Genomic DNA, 20,883 nt, shown 5'->3' with positions numbered 1-20,883 from the left:
TTTGAGGAAGGGTTTTAATGGGGATGCAGAGCAAACATGCCAACTTACAAGCATGAGAGTTCAACATACTGAAGAAACCTGTAGGGAGGGGAAGTTGACCAAAGAGGAAGAACAAAGAGGCATAAGGAAAGGGCATGAAGACTGCCGAGCTTGCAGTCAACAGGGAGAAATTTCTCAGATGAGATAAAGAACGAAATCCATATCTTGTACAGCAATAGATGGATGAATTCTTGGAAGCTATGTGATCTGTTTTAGGAGGAGTGGTTTGTTAAAATTAATAGGGAAATTCTAAAACCATAAGGTTTCGGTGACTTGAAAGTCCAGGCAATAATGTAGGGCATAAGGAGGCAGTAGCTTAGCATGATTCAGCTCATCTACCTCAGAGAAGAACAGCTATGCCCTGCTAGGAGGAAGGAAGAAATAAAAAGGGCGAATACTCTCAGCTTCCAGGAGCAGAGCACTAATTATTTGAGCTTTGGGATCCTAAACAAAAAGACAAGTAGAAGACAGGTTCTGACCATGGTTATAAGCTGTGGGTACCATTTAGTTGCTGGACTCAGAGAGAAACAAAGCCCTACACACTAAAGGCAGCACCACAGGTCACTGGCAGAGAACAGAGGTCTCAAGATGGCTAAGGAATCCAGGGGAAGCAAGCCGGACTCTATCTCTCCTCAAACCCCCAATATACCATTACTAGACAGACAGAATCTAGAAATCTCAGCCTAAGAGACTGAAAGATTGACAGAAGGTCACATATCTCATGTAACCAGCAGCAATCTTGGATTAGTATGTTGGGAAACACTCAGCCTCTTTGACATCTTCACATGCCTCACATCACTGACTTCAACCATTACTCAAGACAAACCTTTCTGTCTTTGGAGAATTATTTATCTCTATTATTAACAATACTGCTAATGGTAATAATTTAAAAGTTAAAAAATAAAATTTAAAAGCAGCATTAAAATCAAATTTAAAATAAAAGGAATTAATAACGTTATTTTAGAAAGTATCAATCAATAGCTACATGTTATATAAAGATTATGTACCAAAAGTGCCATGCCCTCTCCTGCATGTCTTTTTAAGTACAAGACTCACCTTTCAAGTTGGATCGACTGGCCATCCTCCCTACATTATTCCTCTGGTGTTTGGTTGACATGCGTTTCATCTGTCGAGGTGTGCTGGGGGGAGAGGTGCCATAAAGATTTTCTGTATGTGTTTCATCTGAAAAGTCCTCTGGATCAGATTCAAGAGCCTTGCAAGCGGAATCTCCCAAGGTGCACTCTTGCCTGTAAAAGACAATAAGTAGAGAAAATATTCAGTAACAAATTAAGTGAATTCAAATTTAAATTACTTACAATTTTTTAAAGAGCTCTTTGTAAAACTTTTCTTTGTATATGTCTCCTCAGCATTGCAATCCTTCTCTGATACTCTTACCTGTGGAAACTCACAAGGAGAACTTTTCCTTCAAAGGGAGGAATGATTGCGACTGCTGCTGCTCTCACCATGGACAATAAGGAGTACCATATGGATTGAGCTGATACGTAAAACAGCTATAGAACTCTAACATACATGAAGTTTAAAATTGAAAACTTACGGATCAGGGGGGAAAATAGCAAAAGAGTAGAAGATACAAATCAGATGGAACGAAAACTGTATTTGTGTGCTAGCTACTAACAAGCTTAATTGATGAGTGGGCAAGTTCAGCCCTGCCCTGAACTTCAGCACCTCACTCCTTTCTCTTTTTGAAGGGCACAGACAGAACAGGAAGTATAGGAACACCTTGCCACGGCCCACACAGCAAAGCATACAGTGCTCATCAAGTAAGCTAGGTCAATTTTTCTAAGTTCTCTGATAAAACTACAGTGCAGACATTATGTATGTATTTAATACCAATGAACACTTAAAAATGGTTACGATAGTAAATTTCATGTTACGTGTATTTTAACGTAATAAAAAAAAGGGGGGTGGGGGGAACAATCACAGTGCAGAGCTCAGATGAGGGTGTGCAGGAGAAGGATACTGTGGAAGAAGAAAAAGGAATTCATTTCTCTTTCACGTTCAAAATGCGATTCCTCATTACCTTGTTCTCTGGAAACACTGCCTGCCAATTCTCTATCCCCAGCCAATACTCCAAATAATATCACTATTTTGATAAAATTCAATTTTTGCAAAGCAAACAAAATTAAATTTAATGATACAAACTGAGAATAAATACAATTCTAAAACAATGAACTGGGAGGAATCAATCATGAAATTCTTTCCAAATATATATCGTCACAGTCTACCTCACCCTGAATATCTTTATAAAATACACTTCATAATTTATAAATGTAACTCGAAACTATATCCAGTATACAACCAGTTTTCTTCCTGGTAATTTCTATCTTGATATAAAATCAAAGCTGTTTCAAAATCATAATAGAAAAAGAAAAACCACTCTAAAGTGTATGATACCATTATTATTAAATTAGACTGACAAATGAAACTTCAGGAAAGAAATTATCTTTAGAAAAATAAAAATGCTGCAGAATTTTACAAATTTAGAACATGCATGATAAATGCTCTCAAAGCTAACTAAAACAAATTAAACTGGGAGCAAATTCAGAAATAGATTTTAAATGCACCTACCTAGTCCCTTAAGCTAACTACATTTATTATTTAAGTCTCATAAAGCCATATAACAAATAGTATAACTTACTGGTTAACTTGAAATTTCTTATATCTGTTTCTTCTACACTCACTGTAAAATAGTTGATTTGGCTGGTTAAAGGACATGGCAATAAATGCCAAGGTCATTTATTTCTTTTCTGTATGATTTAGTGATTAATAGCACAGGCTTTGATTAACAGCATAGTCTTTGTGGTGTGATGGACCTATGTTCAGATCCTAGCTGTGCTGCCTACTAGCTGTATGGGCTTTGGACAATTTATTTAAAATCTCTACATAGCACTTTTACAAAACAAGAATAATAAATACTCAGACTCCATTCCTATAAGGATTAAACTCAATCATATATGCTTAACAGAAAAGTCAGAATATAATGAGGGTCTGCTAAATGACTGATACTATTCACACCACAGCCCTTGGAAGTCACTGTGCTCACTCACCATGCACTAAGAGAACATGCGCTCTTTGCTCATCAGCTGCACATTAAGAGCTCAGCACTTTGGAGTTTGGCCTGGTATAGGACTGGAAACCATTTTAACATTTTTAACATCTTTTAAATTCTTTCAAATTCAATATTATAAGGTTTTTGTTTTTATTTAATTTCCCCACTATTATACTTAAAGTGAATGGTAAGGAAAGGCTTTGTACATTATCATTTTTGTACTTCCAGTAGTTTCCAGCATAGTGCTCACAAACATTCAGTGCTTTTCCACAATAATATATTTCTTATGTTAGAATGGTAATCACTAAAAAACTATAGCACAAACATTTAGTTAGTTAAATACATCAAAGCCAGATAGCAGGGACTACCAGAATAAACAGAAAAATGGAGTTGATATGAAATAGCAAATAAATACTCTTTCAGAACACACCATCTGCAGTAAGTAGGAATGTGAATTTGGGAGCTAAGGCTAAGTCCCAGCCTTCCTGGATGAGTGATGCATACATTACTGAATCTTTCTAAAACTATTAAGACTAATTTAGAATTTGTAAGGTCTACATTCTGAAATATTTTGGGAAATTCAGTTATGAAGATTAAAAAAATTAATTGTGAAGATTTTTTTAAAAAATCAAAGTAATAGAAATAAAAGACTATGCAAAATATAAAATGGTCTGTTTTACTAGTATCCAGCAATATTATGCAGATAAATGAATTAACATACAGCACCGTGAACATGGAATTGGATTTTTTGAAGAGGGACAGACAATGTCAAACTTCTGTGATACAAATGTCAAGCCCCCTTGACCTAAGGAGAGTCATGATCTAAACACAAGTAGAGTTGATTTTTAAAAATAAACAAACAAGTACACTTGTCTGATCTATATATCATAGAAATGAGTCCTGTTCTTTAGCAGATAAGAAGAGTCTAGGAAAGCACATGTAATAAAAAAGTTAACCTTTATGAAGACTTTAATTTGGGGAAAGAGAAAAAGGTATTTATTTGTGTTGTGCTGTCCTACAACTGTGGACACATTACTTCCCCACATATGGAAAAATTCATTTGGCTGCACTCCCCAAATAAAAGTGGAAGAATAAATCCTTGTAATAATTCTACAGAAGGTAACAATCTCTTGTTTTCAAACCTGCATCTATTACAAAACAAAAAGTCATCTATCTTAGTCTTCATACCTTCACATGGACACAATAAACTACTACTGACTTTAAAGTATTTCCAAATTATTTAATTATTCTAACAGCAAACCTTAAAGAATCACATTGAAATAAAGATGCATACTGTCATAATCAACATATTAAAATAAGGCAAAACATAATATATTTTTTTCCTCCTTATTAATTATGCCTCACAGAAAATAAGTTAGAAAAAAAGCCATGTGATGCTATCAGCCACTATATTCATGTAATTCATACTCAAAATGAATTTTAGGGCAGGCACTACACAAAGGTGAAACCATGCATATTTAATACTTTCTTAGGATTTACTTAACTCAGTCAAGATGGTATTCGCACTTGTTGGAAATGTTATTGGTTTACTTTCCATCCAAGTAACTTAATTACATGTCAGAACAAAGCCCAATGTTATTAAAAGAATTTTTTTAAAATGTCTAGCACCCAATAATTAAAATTCACAGTTTCTGTCATCCTATCGAAGATTACCAAAGAAACAGAAAACTATGACCCAAACCAGCCAGGAGAAAAACCAACAAAAACAGACCCAGAAATGACTCAAATGGAACTTATAGAGATGAAAAATATAACAAAAATGAGAAATACCCCAATGCAGTTAACAGCAGATTAGACACAGCAGAAGAAAAGATCAGTGAACTGGAAGACACAGCAATAGAAACTAACCAAAATAAAGAGAAAAAAATTTAGGGGAATAAAAAGAACACAGCACCAGTACCCTGTGGGACAATAACATATGTGTTACTGGAGTCCAAAACTAGAGAAGGGTAGCACAGAAAAAATCTCTGAAGAAATAAGTGCTAAAAATTTTCAAATCTGAAGAAAAACACAAGTTAACAGATCCAACAAGCTCAGAGAACTCCAAGCAGAAGAAAACTACCAGTTTTTTTATTAGGCACATCAGAACCAAATTGCTGAAAACCACTGATGAAGAGAAAAAATTTAAAAGCAGTCAGAAAAAAAACAATTCAGTTTGGGAGCCTCAGCTGAGAAGTAATACATAAAGGGGTGGGGAAGAAGAAATCAAGCAAAAGTTTATTTTTTTTAATAAAATGTATACATAAAACCTAGGAAAATAAATACTAGTAAGTTCAAAAGAACTTGCATCATTTCAACTAACTAACCATAAGCATCCAAAACCTCATTTTGTAATAGCTCATGTGAGATGAGCTAATGTGGTCAGTTGACTGGTTCAGAATGTTTACATGGATACCAATTATTTTGGATGAGGAAAGTAATACAAGGTCTACATCAGTGGCTCTGAAACATTTGCCTTACTTGTGTTTAAAAGCATACAAATGTGAAATGTCATTCTGGTACTAAACTTCAGACAGTCACATAAAACAATGTTTCATTGTTTTAACAAAACCCTGCTAAAGTACTATTCACTTTACACTACAATCTAGCTTTAAAAACATTATGTCTTGAACTCAACCCAAGGGGGGTTGGTAGTTTTTAAATGAAAAATGTATGGAAAGAAAACAAGAAAAATATTCAAGTAACTTAGGGTTAAATAGTTCTGCTCTGACATATTAGGTAAACCATAAGGGTGCCTGAAATAGCTCATCTGTAAAATGATGAAGCTGGATTAAATGAGCTCAAAAACATCTGTGGTTCTGCAAAAGCCCTTTAAAAAAATTAACTTCATTAAAAATTCTTCAGCAATGTCCTAAGAAACAAAAAGATATTCTATTTACTTACAAAGTACAGTACTCAACTGTGTGATGTTCTCTCCTCCACCTTCACCTCCCCATTAATTTATTCTCTATTATGTAATAATTAAAGGGAGATTTCTGCCCTTGAGGGACAGGGGGGTGGTATGCAGAGGGGATGGATTTTCTGGGTTTCTTTTAAGAATTTGAATAGCTTACTTGGCCTGTAGTACAAATCAAAGGGAGCTGACCTAAGTTTGATGTTGCATGGTTGGTTCATATTACAAGAGCCAATTTATTAATCAGTTAGTTGATCTTTATTATCAGCCTATAGTTGAACATTTATCAGCTAACCTCCAGGTGAACTACCAAACCTCAAGCTTATTCAACATTTACTCTTTAACTTCTGCACTGATTGAGAACATAAGGTCTTTACAAACCTAGCTAGTCTTAGTTATTTTTCATGATAGACACTCAGGCCTTTTGTTTTTTAACTAAACTTCAGGGTTTTTTAAAAATAGATTTTCAATGGAAATGAACAAGAGAGTATTGCCCGAACTATAACTGAAGTTCCACATGGGCTTGTCTGTCTTCCTTACCACTGTTTCTCCACTGTATAGAACAGTGCCTACTAAAGATTATGTGCTCAATAACTACTTGTTGAATAAACAAATCTGTGAGTAAAATAGTTTTACCTTTGATACTTTAGATTTAATCATTATCCAAATTTTATTAAAATACAATCACATTTCATTATTTTTAAGATATATTTTCTAAAGGGTTACAAGAATTAAAGATGGTTGATTTCTGACAATAATGTTGCTTAAGTGATACTGTAACCCTGGGTGCCAAGATGACTTAAAATGACAGTAAAAGGGTACACAGTAAGCAGTAATGGTTCTGGAATGAGATTAACACGTACTGATATCCCTATCCCCCCACACATCAGTAAGAATACAATTTTTAATCAAATTATTATGTTTTCTTACAAACACTTTGATTTAGTAGAAGTCTTCTTATCCAGTACCACTGGGACTTGCGGTTGGCCAGTTAATTTAAAAATTTATATTAAAAGCATTAAAAATGAAACATGCAAATAAAAAAGATTGTAACATACTGTGGTTGTGTTACTTCAGTGGCCCTTTATGAACCTGGTGTCCTGGCAGTCACAACCTTGTATAATCACATCCTCCTGAATTTGGGATGATCCTGTACTGCTTTAACCAACGGAATGTTGCAAAAGTGACACTGGGCCAGTCTGGGGCCTAAGCCTTAAGAGGGCCACCTTTGTACTCCATGGGAAGCTAGCCACCATTTAAGAAGCCCAACCTAGCTAGATGAAGAGGCTGCCTGATGGAGAAGCTAGCTAGGTCAAAGTCTAGCTGAGCACCCAGGTGACAGCCTACACGAACTTGCTAGACCTGTGAGTGAGGTTATTCCAACTGCCCCTGCTCTGCAGCCAACACCAAAAGAAGCAGAAAAACTGCTCAGTACCGTGACAGATAATAAATGGTTTTTATTTTAAGCCATTAAGCTTTGGTAAGGTTTGTTACACTGTAACAGATAACTACCACACATACAAACCTTAAACATTTCATTTTCACTTCAAACCTAACCAATCACTACTCTGACGAGGGCCACAGCCTTGTCTTTTAGTGTGGGTCTATTGATAGAAGTTAAAAGTCAACTTCATGGCATACCAGATGTTGTACAAAGCAGCATCTACAATTTCCACTTTTAATTTCTTTAAAATAGATCAAGAGTTTAAAGACTTTGTGGAGCAATTTTTCTGGATTTTCATAATTTTTCTTCATAAACTTTAACAGTTCTATCCTATACTTAACTTGATGGCAATTCTTTTGCGTGTGAATCACCTATAGTGAAACGTTGCAAAGCATTCCAAATTAGTTTATGTAGAAACTACAATTCTCTTCTGCAGTCACATTTCATAGATATGCATGATAGTCTACTAAATTATGCAATTACAATTAAAAAGTAGACTCGATCTAAACAGATTTAGAACAAACCAGGAATTCTTGGCAAGCACATAGTTCAACTGGTGGGAACAGAAATCATAGGTACTCTACAGAGTAGCCTACTAGCCATAAGCACTCATGATGCTGTGAGTATCAATTTGTATGTTTTACAGAAGAAATAGATAGGGTCAGGTACTAGAAAGGTAGATGAATCAATTAGGCCTGCCTGATTTATATCTTCTTATATAAATCTTTTGTTTCACTCCAATTTATACAAAGTTTCTTTTATCCGTGCTGAATTTAGTAGAACAAAATGCCAGAAGACAGAAAACAAATATATAAAGAGAGACAAATCACCCCATATGGATCTTTACTCATCACCAGAAATAAAAATAATTATAAGCTGTTTAAAAGTATTTTCAAATGAAGGCTTTCAGAAACAAGCTCTTATAAAACCATATAAACACAATATAACAAAATTTAAAGACTTCATACTTCAAAGACTGCATACTAATTATCTTTCACTTCTGGTTAACCAAAAGACTCCCCCAAAAAGAACTAAAACAAAAAATAAAAAATAAAGAGATACTTCAGGCATTTAAATACACATGAGATATGTGAAAAGACAAATGTAATTATTTCTGTTATTTTTACAATTTTGCTGCAAATAGTCAAGTACTTAAAAACAGGCACAAAGAATAAGACATTTTTCAGGTGTGCTTTCTTATCTTTTACCAGATATAATACTTCCAAAAAATGTGTGAGTGTATCTAAATCTATATCTTCAACCAAAGCTTTGAGAATAAATACCAGATCATATGTGTACAGATTAGCAGGAAGAAAATCAACATTGCATGAAAACCCCTTTAAGACGCACATGATTATACAGGGGCAGTACAACAGGGAATACAGGTGGGAGGATGTCCCTGAAATACAAGGAGTGAAAATAATCGGTGTGTCATTAATCATTGCAACAGTATTATTGTGCATACACTGTATGAATACAATGCCAACCAAAAAATATTCAAAGGAAAGCAACATAAAATAATAATTCATTCAAAAGGTTGTTTTAGGCTTTAAAGAGAACTGTGGGGCTAAGATAGGGAAATTTGGAAAATAAAAAAAATGACAAAGCTGGAAAGAAAAAAAACCAAACGGGCTGATGCCAAAAGCACACAAAACATTAAAGAGAAACAAGAAAAATGTTCAAAATTTTAGTTAAAGGTAACAAAATGAAAGGAATGAATTATGTTCTCCTCCTACTTTCTTATAAATAAAAATACTAAAAAAAAAAAAACAACAACTCCTTACCCTAAATTGAATTTATTTGTGGAAAAAACTTTATATCATGAATTACTTTCTGGCATTCTTAAATAAAATAACTAAAGAGCCATTTTCTGTAGAAAACAAATGAGCTGCTTGGATTTCCTTAGCTCAAGTTACCTTTTTCATTTTTGGAATGTAAAATTAGTTCATTGTAAATATGCTCCACAACACACATCATACATTGAAAACACAAACTCGAATTGCAGGGAGGATAAATCAAGGAAATGGAAGCTTATGAAACATTCTCCGGGTTTTCAGTGAAGGCAAATGGAAAGAATCTCTCACCTCCGCTTTGCATTAGCACAGAAAGAGCTCTCTTATCTGGGGACCAGATCTTGGTTTCCAATACTATTCTTCAAAAAAAGAGAATTTTGGAGAAAGTACAATATTAGCCTAAAGCATTTTATAGTACCAGCAAGTGAGAAAGTGTTCAAAAAACAAAACAATGGGGTATGTTAAAGGGGCACAGGAGCTAACTCAAAAACTTAAAATTTAACCAAAGCTGAGACACCTTGAGCAACAAAATAAATGAGGTTGTATTGGAAAATAATCATGAATCCGTGAGTCCAATATCGATACAATTAATGGATAAAGAAATGGGAGAAGAGCCCAATCTCCTACACAGAAAAAATTTATATTTATATAGACACCTGTGGAGGTGAAGCTTAACTCTCCACCTCTTAAGTGTGGGCTGCACTGTTAGTGACTTATTCCCAAACAGTACAGAAAGGTGGAGAAAAAAAGTAACTTTACAGTGGAGAAACCTGACAAACACTACATCAGCCAGGTGATCAAGGTTAACATCACCAGTGATAAGTTATGTTGAAAGCACGTGCCCCTGATATGCTATGATCAGAAGGGCACTTCACCTCTGTGGTCTTCCTCCCCAAAACTCATAACCTCAGTTAAACCATAAGAAAAACAAGAACAACAACAACAAAAAAAAACGCAAACTGAGGGACATTCTACAAAATACCTGACTGTCAAAGTCATCAAAAACAAAGAAAGTCCGAGGAACTGGTACAGACAAAAAGGTGGCTAAGGAGACATGCCTAATGTGGTAGTGTCCTAGATGGGATGTAGGAACAGGAAAAGAACATTAGGGGAAAACAAGTGAAATCTGAATAAAGTACCAAGTATACTTAACAATAATATGTCAATATCGGTTCATAAGTGGTGACAAATGTACACAGTAATGTCAGATTTAACAAAAGAGAAAACTGGGCATAGGGTATATGGGTATTCTCTGTACTATCTTTACAACTGTCTCTAAAACTACTATAAAATTAAAAGTTTATTTAAAAATAAACTAATTACATGGAACAGTTCTATGACAGTGCTGAATAAACTTGGTGTTACTGTACAGGTATAAAAAACTAAGAGATAAAACTAAGTTAAAAATGTAAAATTATAAAATTAAACAATTCTTTACAAATACAACTGATAATTACAGTTGTAAAAATTCTAAATAGTAGATGAGAAAATGCCATTTAAAAGTGACTCTCAAAACTGAATGTTCATCAGAATTCCCAACCTTCTTGTTAAAAATACAGATTTCAGTGTCTTGCACTAGAAATTCTGATCGGAAAGTTTGGGATGGGGCTTGAAAATTACTTATTTTAACAATCATTACGGGAGCTTCTAACAGAAGACCCTGTGCCAAAAGTGGAGTCTGTACAACTGTCATAACTAGTGTATTTTGTTCCTGTTTAAATGACAAGTTCTACTCATACAGCCTTACGGAAAAGTTACTGTTCCTCATGTAAGAGCTGGGTGAAGAAGCATAACCTAAAAATGCTGATTAATGGCTCCAGGTCAGCCTAATCGAAAACCACCTGTGCAGTGATTTGCACAATGTGGTATTTAAAGGACTCTAGGAAGCACATGTACAATTTGTCACTTATTATTATAGTTATTTTCTATTCATGGCAAAATTATTTAGGTTTTCCATATTTACTGTCATAATAAAGTTTCCTTTTAAAATAAATCTGACCGCCTGTTGGGAAAATATAGGTAAATGGTCAGGGCCCCTCAGACGTTCAGAATCTTGCCGAGCATTTGATGTAAATATGCAAGTGTGCCCAGGTGTTCCTTGGTTGTTGTCTAATGTAACTGCGCATGTGCACCCAGGTGTCTTGGGTTATAGACTTAAGTATAAAGAACAGGTGGCTCTGATCCATGATGCCCCCCACCCCCGGGATGCCAGTGGGGGGGGCATGGGGAGGCTACTACTGCTTCTGGGGGCCATTGCTGCCAGTGTCCCCGGGACTCTCTATGAGGCTTACATCACTGCCAGGCCTGTAAGCTGCTGCTGCCGTTGCTGAGGACTGAGCTCTTATTGTTTGCCAACAGCTTCTGGGATCTTTCCCAACTACCTAGCATACACCTGTGTGTGAGGGGTCTAGGGACCCAGTCTGTACAATGGGTTTGAAGGGTCTGAGCCCTAATCCAACAACTGGCGTAATCGTGTAGCTTTACATCTCCCTAAAAGAGAATAAACTTAAAGAAAAAGTAAAAAACAAGATAGGTGGTAAAAAGATACAGCAAAAATTTTAAGTGTTACACATATGACGGAAGACTGAGAAACATTTCAGTAAACTCCATCATTCCTTATTGATAAAAAGCTAGAAGAGACAGATTGGCAGATGTGAAGATTCAAAATTAAGTCAACAGTCAAAACCAGTAAAATAACAGTAAGTAGGAATAAAATTTTAGGTTTTAATCAGCTCTATAATTGGTTACACAGTAACAAACAGTTTTCATTTTCACAGTGTAATTGCTACCATCAGGTACTGGGTACCAACCGTTTGCCAGGCACTATGCTAAATAACATACATAATCTCATTTAATCTCTACCAGAATCTTATAGGGCCATTTTAGGGAAGGATACTTTGCCCAGAAGGCCAATTCTTATTGATAATGAGAGGTACTCATTATCAAACACTGGTTACATACTAGGTACTCAAGCAGCTCACAAACCTTATCCCATTGAACCTTCCTAAGGATATCTGCAGGTGCCAGCACAATTCCTAGATCACAGAACAGGGAAAAGGGCTGCTGAAGTAATTTAGCTGTTTAGCTTGAAAGTGTCTGGGCCAGAACTGAAGTTCTGATCGAACTACAAGGCCCAGGCTGTTCCCATCTTCACCAGATCACGCATTCCTAGTGCACTGCGATACTTCTGCTTGCTCTCAATGGCAGACACCTGTGGAGTAAGGTCCCTACTGGCTGAAGAAATAGTTTGGAGGACCAGAAAGGATGATGGACTGGCAGTTCAGAGAGCTAGTTCTCTGGTCTGCTTAGAGCTCACGTCTTTGGTGAAGCTTCTTCACCATTTTAAGTCTAAATTTCCTCACCTATAAATAAAAGTGTTAGCCTGGATTAGATATTGAGTCTAAATTCAGTCTTGGAGAAACAAGTTACCTACAATTTAAATGAGAAAAAAAAAAAAATGAGGATTCAGCCTGGCCTACTTATTTCTGCATGTCAAATCTATGGTCTAAGTCAAATCATCTATCCTTCAGATAGCTACTTATCTTCCCTACCAAGAATGAGAATTACACCCTGCCTTCCAAGAATAACAATGTACAGCACCTTCAACAGAACACTCATCAAATCAGGCTGGTGTCTCATCTCACTTCATGTAAGCATGTATGTGTTTATGTCTAAAAAGCATAAAACTTCCCCCTAGAAAGACAGAAAAGCAGGCCATTTAAATTAGAGAACAGTAATTTTGAATTAACAATTGACGGAGTTTGGATGTGTTGTCCCCTCCAAAACTCATGTGGAAATTTGATCTCCAATGTGGCAGTCTTGGAAACTGACTGAGTCATGGGGGCGGATCCCTCACCAATGGATTAATGCTCTCCCTGGGGGAGGGGTAGTGAGTGAGTTCTCGCTCTATTAGTTCCTGTGATAGCTGATTGTTTAAAGGACCCTCGCACCTCCTCTCCCTCCCCCTCCCCCCCCCTTGCTTCCTCTCACCATGGGATCTGCTCATACCCACCGGCTGCCTGCCACTTTTCGCCATGAGTAGAAGCAGCCTGAGGCCTGTGCCAGATGCAACCGTCCCAAAATCGTAAGCCAAATAAACCTCTTTTCCTTATAAATTACCCATTCTCAGGTAGTTCTGTTATAGGAACACAAAACAGACAAAAACAACAATTTTTTTCCTTTGGGAACAGGATGTTCTGTAAGAGAAAAAGATACACATTTTTTTTTTTTTGTTTTTTTGTTTTTTTGTTTTTTTGTTTTTTTCGTGACCGGCGCTCAGCCAGGGAGTGCACCGGTCATTCTTATATAGGATCCGAACCCGCGGCGGGAGCGTCGCCGCGCTGCTAGCGCAGCACGCTACCGAGTGCACCACGGGCTCAGCCCGTAAAGATACACATTTTTAAATGTATGTTTTCTTTTATTCACTTTTGGCTTTTTGTTTCTTGGGTCTTTATTCTAATTATTTGGTTTATTTATTTACAGTTGAAAATACACATTGTTTCATAATCTCACTCTGTGCACATGTGTGTCAAATTACGCTACGAGCTTCTGAAGAGCAGTAACTGTGCCATGCATTCATTTCATCCAACAACGACCCAACTGGATTACATTACCAAACAAGAGAGCCACCATTCCTGCCCTCATGGGGCTCTCAATTTATAGAAAGAACTAGATATTTAGCATATAATTTCACACACCAGAGTATTTATAGTTATGAGATGGCCAGTTGGCTCAGTTGGTTAGAGCGCGGTCTTGTAACACCAAGGTCAAGGGTTCAGTTCTCCAAATTGGACAGCAGTGAAGTAAAAAAAGGAAAAACAAAGTGCAGCTATGAATTATGCCATGAACTATGCCATGAACTATGCCAAAGAAGGCTTCTTTAAAGAACGAATATTTCAACTGAGACTTAAAAGCTCTGAAAGCATTGACCAGAAAGGTGGGGAGGGGGAGAGCTGAGATAGGAGAAGCATGTGCAAAGGATCTGAGACAGTAGAGTGCATGGCTCATTTGAGAAACTGAAAGAAGGTCAAAATGACCTAAAGCAGGACAGGCAGAATGAACCAGAGCACCCAGAGCAGCAGGCAGTGGGCAGACTATGCTGTCCTTTTATCCTAATAGAAATGGGTGACCATTGAAGGGCATTAAGTAGGAGAGGGACATGAGTGAACCTGTCTTTCTCTTCAAAGGATTTACCATATCACTTTACACTAGTAGACGGGCATACAGATGTACACAGTTTTCTAACACTACTTTGATCTTTTTAATCTTTAAATCTCAACTGTTTAAAGTCAGCCTGAATAGCTATGCTGTCTATACTACTCCAACAAGCAAGACCAATTCACCAGTTGGTAGCCAAGAGAGGAAAAAGAATCGCTCACTTTAGAGTCACAATGCCTTTAGGAATTATGAAATCCTTTAAAATAGCGAGTTAAGATCTAAGAAGAAAAACATCACCCAACATCAAAGATAATAATATCACACACATAATAAAGTTTGTCTCATGAAAACTGTAACTTTCACACTAATTAAAAACATGTAAACTGGGAAAAAATTTAAATGGGACTAAAAAATTCTAGAAGAAAAAATAAAAGCTATTTTTTATTTTATAGTTTTTCTCACTAAGGAGAACATAATTGGTAATTGTGGTTGAATACATACTGCCAACGTGAAATTTACTGGAAATGTGGGGTCAAAAGGCCCTGCGTATTCCAAACACCACATACAGTTGCAAAAAAGAAATCTCACAGTATATAATAAAATGCAACATGTATAAAATATAGGGAATGTAAAAAAAAAAAGTTACAGTATCAAAACTATATTACTTTATATTTCAATCATTGGGATTATGAATCCCCTGAAGCAATGTAAATTTTTACTATGTGCATGTGTACATTTTTCTGAGCAAAGTCCATAGTTTTCATCAGATTCTCAAATGCAGTCTCTAACCCAAAAAAAGGTTAAGCAGCACTGACCTAGATAATATTTGCCACACATTCAACATGGTTTTCTTTTCAAAATATCTCATCCTCACATGTATTAGATACTCAAAGGATAAAGGTCTCAGATGCATAACTAATTTAAAATCAATATTTAAGCTACAAGGTTGCTGCCACATTAGCCAAGAACAGAGATACCCCCTAACCCCACCCACTCACATACGTAGATTTTACACAAAATTGACTTATAAAAATCAAAATGTCAAAAAGTTCACCGAATAAAGATAATTTTTGATCTTTTATGGCATACTGTTGTTTTATATTTGGAATGACACTGTCCTCCCATGCGTCCTGTAAAGGTGGTTAATCAAAATAAATTAACATTTAATTCAGTAACACAGTTAACTTAAGAATGATTAGAAAAATCCTTAAGTGGTTCATAATCAAGGCTATGACTAAATACAATAAAGGCAAAGCCTTTTAAAAGAGTTTTAAGCAAACATGGAAGAAACTGATTTGGTGAATGAGAGGAGAAATGTTTCTATAGTACAATACCAGAGGTATGAAAGCAGAAGAAAAAAACATAAGAATAACATTATTTATAAGACTGACAACAAAGGTAGAAGCTATGGAAAAACAAGAGATTTAAGCAGTGATTTTCCATTGATAGGTTTGTTTATCCTGCTTGGGGCTCACTGAACTTTTCGAATCTATGGTTTATAGTGTTTATCAAATTTACAGCCATTATTTCTTAAAATACATATTTTTTCAATTCTCCCTTTTCTTTCCTCCTTCTAGAACACAACCACACGTGCTGACTGCCTATAATATCCTACAGGCCACTGGTGTTTTGTACATTTTGTCTAGTGTTTGTTCTCTGAACTGCATTTGCACAGTCTCTATTGCTATGTGCACAAGGTCACTATTTTTTTTACTGTATTTTTTATCTTCAGAATTCCATTTGGATCTTTTTATATCTTTTATTTTTCTCCAATATCCACGTTTTCCTTTAAATACCTGTACATAATTATTATTTTAACAACTTTCGCTACTGTCATCATTTTTTACTTTTCTGGGATTGCTATTACTGGCTGATTTTTCTCCTGGTTATAGGTTATATTTTCTGTTTACTGGCATGTCCAGTAATTTTTGACTGGATATTGTACATTATGTATTTTATGCTGTCATCTGGCTTTAAGTTCTATTCATTTAAAGAGTAGTCTGGCCAGTTAGCTTACTTAGTAGAGTGTGGTGCTGATAACACCAAGGTCAAGGGTTTGGCCAACCGCAAAAAATAAGTAAGTGAAGAAGAGTATTAGATGTTGTTTGTTTGCAGGCTGTTAAATTATTTCCAATTCCTTTTTATCCTTTCAAGACTTGTTTTTAAGCTTGGTTAGGTTTAATTCCAGAGGAACCTTTACTCTAGGAATAATTTAGCCTGACTACTAATCTGTGAATCTTCCAAGTCCAGTGTCCCAAATGACCAACACAACAAAGACTTTCCAACTTTGACCACCTGGAACTCAAAGGCCTCCTAGCCTTATGTGAGCTCTGGGAAACTTTCAGCTCACAGCTCCCCAGTCACTCTTTGCATAATCTTGCAGTTTCTACCCTACATAAGTGTATCTATTCACCAAAGACTCAAGGGGGCCTTATGTAGAACTCCACCTTCATCTTCCAACTGCCTCAGTCACTCCAACCTCCAATCTGTCCCCTCCTCTCTGCAAGACCATACTGCTTTGCCTGGGATTACCCTCCCTGCACCAGAGTCTGGAACAGGCTTCCAGGCAGAAAGCCATGGTAATCATAAAGCTCACCTTACTTCTTTCCCTTGTCTCAGCAATTACCATCATGTACAGCCTACGGCCCAATGTTTGAAAACTGTTTTTCTATATTTAAGTCTATTCCAAATATCATGGGAATAGTTTATTATATATCACTAAAAACCAGTATGTTTATATTTTTAATCTAAAAAATTGTTCTGTGGGTTTTTTTAGTGTTACAATAAAATGATATACTATCTACTTCATCATATATATAGAAAAAGTCATACTTGACATTCAAAGTGACTAACTCCACAATGTAGCTAAATATTTTACAACAAGATTACACAGCAGCTCCTTTAGGAAACAAAGCAGAGAGGAAATTTTGTTTAAAAACAAAAATAAATTAATATAAAAAGTAAAAAGTCATCTCATTTTGGAAGTTGATATATTTATAGATAGTTAAATTCAACCCACTTATTTGTAGCAATTTAATCTGTTTGGGCCCCAATTTCTATAATTCTTGGAAACTGGCAATTCTTCATGTACTTGTCAGAAAACAGTAAGCAGTTCTAGTACTTCAATCTCTCCTACTGAGGAGAAAAAGTCTTTAACGAGTATGCCACCAAATTCTTCCGACTTGGCTGAGATCATCCAAACAAGAATTCTAATACACTAATTAAGACAAGAAGCCACTCAATTTCTGAAACTTATATTTAATTATACAAACGTATCCCTCTTCTACAAAAATAATTTTAACTATATTGAGTTGAAACATTTCTTTATAGCTTAATACCATGTCGGTTGATCAATAAGACCTTTGTTGTTCTTTTTTCTCTTCTATGATTCTTTTTTCAGTGAACACAGGACCTTCAATAAAGCAATATACTCCCATGATATATATCATTACTAGAAACTCTTATTAACAGAGACAAATAAGAGGGGACTAAGATATGTTACAAAATGTTGAAAAAAAAGTTAGATGCAATAGGGAAATTCCATTACCGACATAAATTTTCCACTCAAATTGCAGAAGAATTGTTATATTAAAACATCCATGCAATAAATATTTACTAAAAGCTATTATGTACTAAGCACTATTCTAGGCATGGGGGGAAAAGGGGTTAACAGATAAAGGCAACCAAAACAATTTTGGAAAAGAATAAAGTTGAAGGACTCACCTTCCTGATTTCAAAATTTTCTACAAAGCAACAGTGATCAGTGTGGTACTGGCATAAGGACAGATACAGATGAATGCAATAGAATTAAGACACCAGCTATAATGTCTATGGTCAACTAATTTTCAACAGGGTTTCCAAGACCAATGGGAAGAATAATCTTTTCAACAAATGTTCCTGGGACAACAGCCACATGGAAAAGAATGAAGTTGGACCATTAACTCACACCATATACAAAAATTAACTCAAAATGGATCAAAAACTAAATGTAAGAACTAAAACTCTTCAGAGAAAAAAATGGGTAAATCTGTAGGATCTCAGATTTGTCAATGGATTCTTAGACATGTCACAAAAGCATGAGCAACAAAAGAAAAACACAGATAAACTCGACTTCATCAAAATTAAAAACTTTTGTGCATCAAGGACATAAAGTGAAAACGACAATCTCTAGAATGAGAGTAAATATTTGCAAATCATATATTTGATAAGAGACTTGAAGAAAGAATGTACAAAGAACTCTTACGATTAAACAATAAAAAGACAAAAAACAGAGAAAGGATCTTCCAGAAAAAGATACACAAATGGCCAACAAACACCTGAAAAGATAAATCATCACCATTACAGAAATGCAAACCAAACCATAATGAGATAGCCAGATAGCACTTTACATCCACTAGGATGGTTGTAATCAAAAACCCAGATAATTACAAGTGTTGACAAGGATGTCAACAAGGATGAGCCCTCATACACTGCTAGTGGAAATGTCACATGGTGAAGCCACTTTGGAACACATCTGATCCAGCAATTTCACTACTAGGTACATATCCAAAAAAAAAGAAAATATATGTCCACAAAAAACTTGTACATTAATGTTTATACCAGCATTATTTACAATAGCCAAAAGGTGGAAACAACTCAATGTCCATGAATAAATTTTTTTTAAAAAAATGTAGCATACCATTAAATGGAACATTACTCAGCCATATAAAGGAATGAAGTATATACAATACATGCTACCACATGGATGAAACTTGAAAACTTTAGGCTAAGTGAAAGAAGCCACTCACAAAAGACCACACGTTATATGATTTGATTTATAACAAATGTTCAGAACAGGTACATATACAGATATAGAAAGTAGATTAGTGGTTGCTTAGGACTGAGAGGGGTAGGATGAGGAGTGGGCAACAGCTAAAGGGTGCAGGGTTTCTTTTTGAGATGATTAAAATGTTCCAAAATTGACTCTGGTGATGGTTGCACATATCTGTGAATACACTAAAACCATTGATTTGGACACTTTGAGTGGATTATATGATATATAAGTTATATCTCAATGAAGCTATTTTTTTAAAAAATAAGTAAAAGCAAGATCCCTAATTCTACAGTTCTCTTACTCTCCATGTAAATTCCAATTTTGGTTAGAGTACTTTTTTTTTGTTTTGTTTTTGTTTTTGTCTTTGTCTTTTTCGTGACCGGTAAGGGGATCACAACAGTGAGCACACTGGCCATCCCCTATATAGGATCCGAACCCGCGGCGGAAGCGCTGCTGCGCTCCCAGCACTGAACTCTCCCGAGTGAGCCACAGGGTCGGCCCTAGAGTACTTTCTTATATCTTAGAGAAATAATGCTTTTGGTAGTCCAGAATTCAAATATACACACTTTAAAATTGGTACAAGATTTCGCACCCGAGTACAAAGAAGGGTTGGTTATCTCACCCATTATTCCTAGAAGAAATTGTAAATAGCAGTAAATTTGGGAAACTGTATGGTACAGATCTCTGCACAAAAAATTAACTCATTTTAATCACCTATTATTCAAATTCTGAAAAATTAATTTGAAAAAGCACTAGCAAACCAGCAAGATTTGAAAGGAAAGCAATCCTACTTGTATTAAAACATTGGGAAATAGGGATCTTATGGCAGGTTCTACATTAATTCTCATTCAAATATCATTTCCAGGAAGAAAGCTCTTACCAGGTATGTAAGTAGTAGTACCCAGTGGTGCAAAAACGAGTAGAAATCTTGCATGAGAAGCCTAAAAGGAAAGGGCTTTGTCTTTTCTTAGTTTACTAACTCTTAGAAAATAAGAGTATATTGAAAATACAAAGAGGTGCCAACAACCAGTAATAAGTCATGCCAATGATAATTCACTGGCTTAATTCATCCCACCAACTGATACTTATTCAGCGTCTACTACATGATGGCTACTAGAATAAAATTTACAGTGATATTCAAAATACATAAAACCCGTATTACAAGCTCTTTTATAGCATATTTGCCATGTTAGTAAAAATATTAAACATCATTTTTAAATGGCTACATCATATTATACACGAGTATGGTATTTTTCCAGAAAATGAGTCTGAAATTATTTACTTAATTTCATGTGTTGGAGTTTCTAGATTTAAAGAAATGGAAGAAAATTTAAAAGGAAAAATGTAAATATGTTAATGTCTAAAACTCCAAAACTTTTTTTAAAAAACCCAGAACTGAGCCACATTAAAAGTTAAACTGGAGAAAAATATTATCACTAATTTATAAAAGGTTCATTAAAACTGGCAAGAAAAGCTCTAAGACACCAACAAGAAAATGAGCAAACAACACAAAAAGGCAATTCACAAAATAAATTTAAATAGCAATAAAACATAGAAACTGTTCCTCCTATGCTAGAAATCAGACACCCAAATTAAAACAAGACAGCTCTTTCTGGCCTATTAAATTAGCAAACACTTTTTGGTAATACTCAG

General features: G+C 35.4%; 1 protein-coding gene across 4 annotated transcripts in view; it reads right to left on the bottom strand.

The window, feature by feature from the left end:
- MAP3K4 (mitogen-activated protein kinase kinase kinase 4) overlaps positions 1–20,883 on the bottom strand; it is a 118,033-nt gene that overhangs the window by 78,620 nt on the left and 18,530 nt on the right. For all 4 annotated transcript variants that reach the window (XM_063096870.1, XM_063096872.1, XM_063096871.1 and 1 more), the window contains exon 2: positions 1,096–1,286. In XM_063096870.1, coding sequence (XP_062952940.1) covers positions 1,096–1,286 — 191 coding nt within the window. The remainder of the gene's footprint in view (positions 1–1,095; positions 1,287–20,883) is intronic.

The sequence above is a fragment of the Cynocephalus volans genome, chromosome 5 (genome assembly GCF_027409185.1).
Source record: "Cynocephalus volans isolate mCynVol1 chromosome 5, mCynVol1.pri, whole genome shotgun sequence".
Taxonomy (NCBI): domain Eukaryota; kingdom Metazoa; phylum Chordata; class Mammalia; order Dermoptera; family Cynocephalidae; genus Cynocephalus; species Cynocephalus volans.
This window is presented reverse-complemented; position numbering and strand designations above follow the sequence as displayed.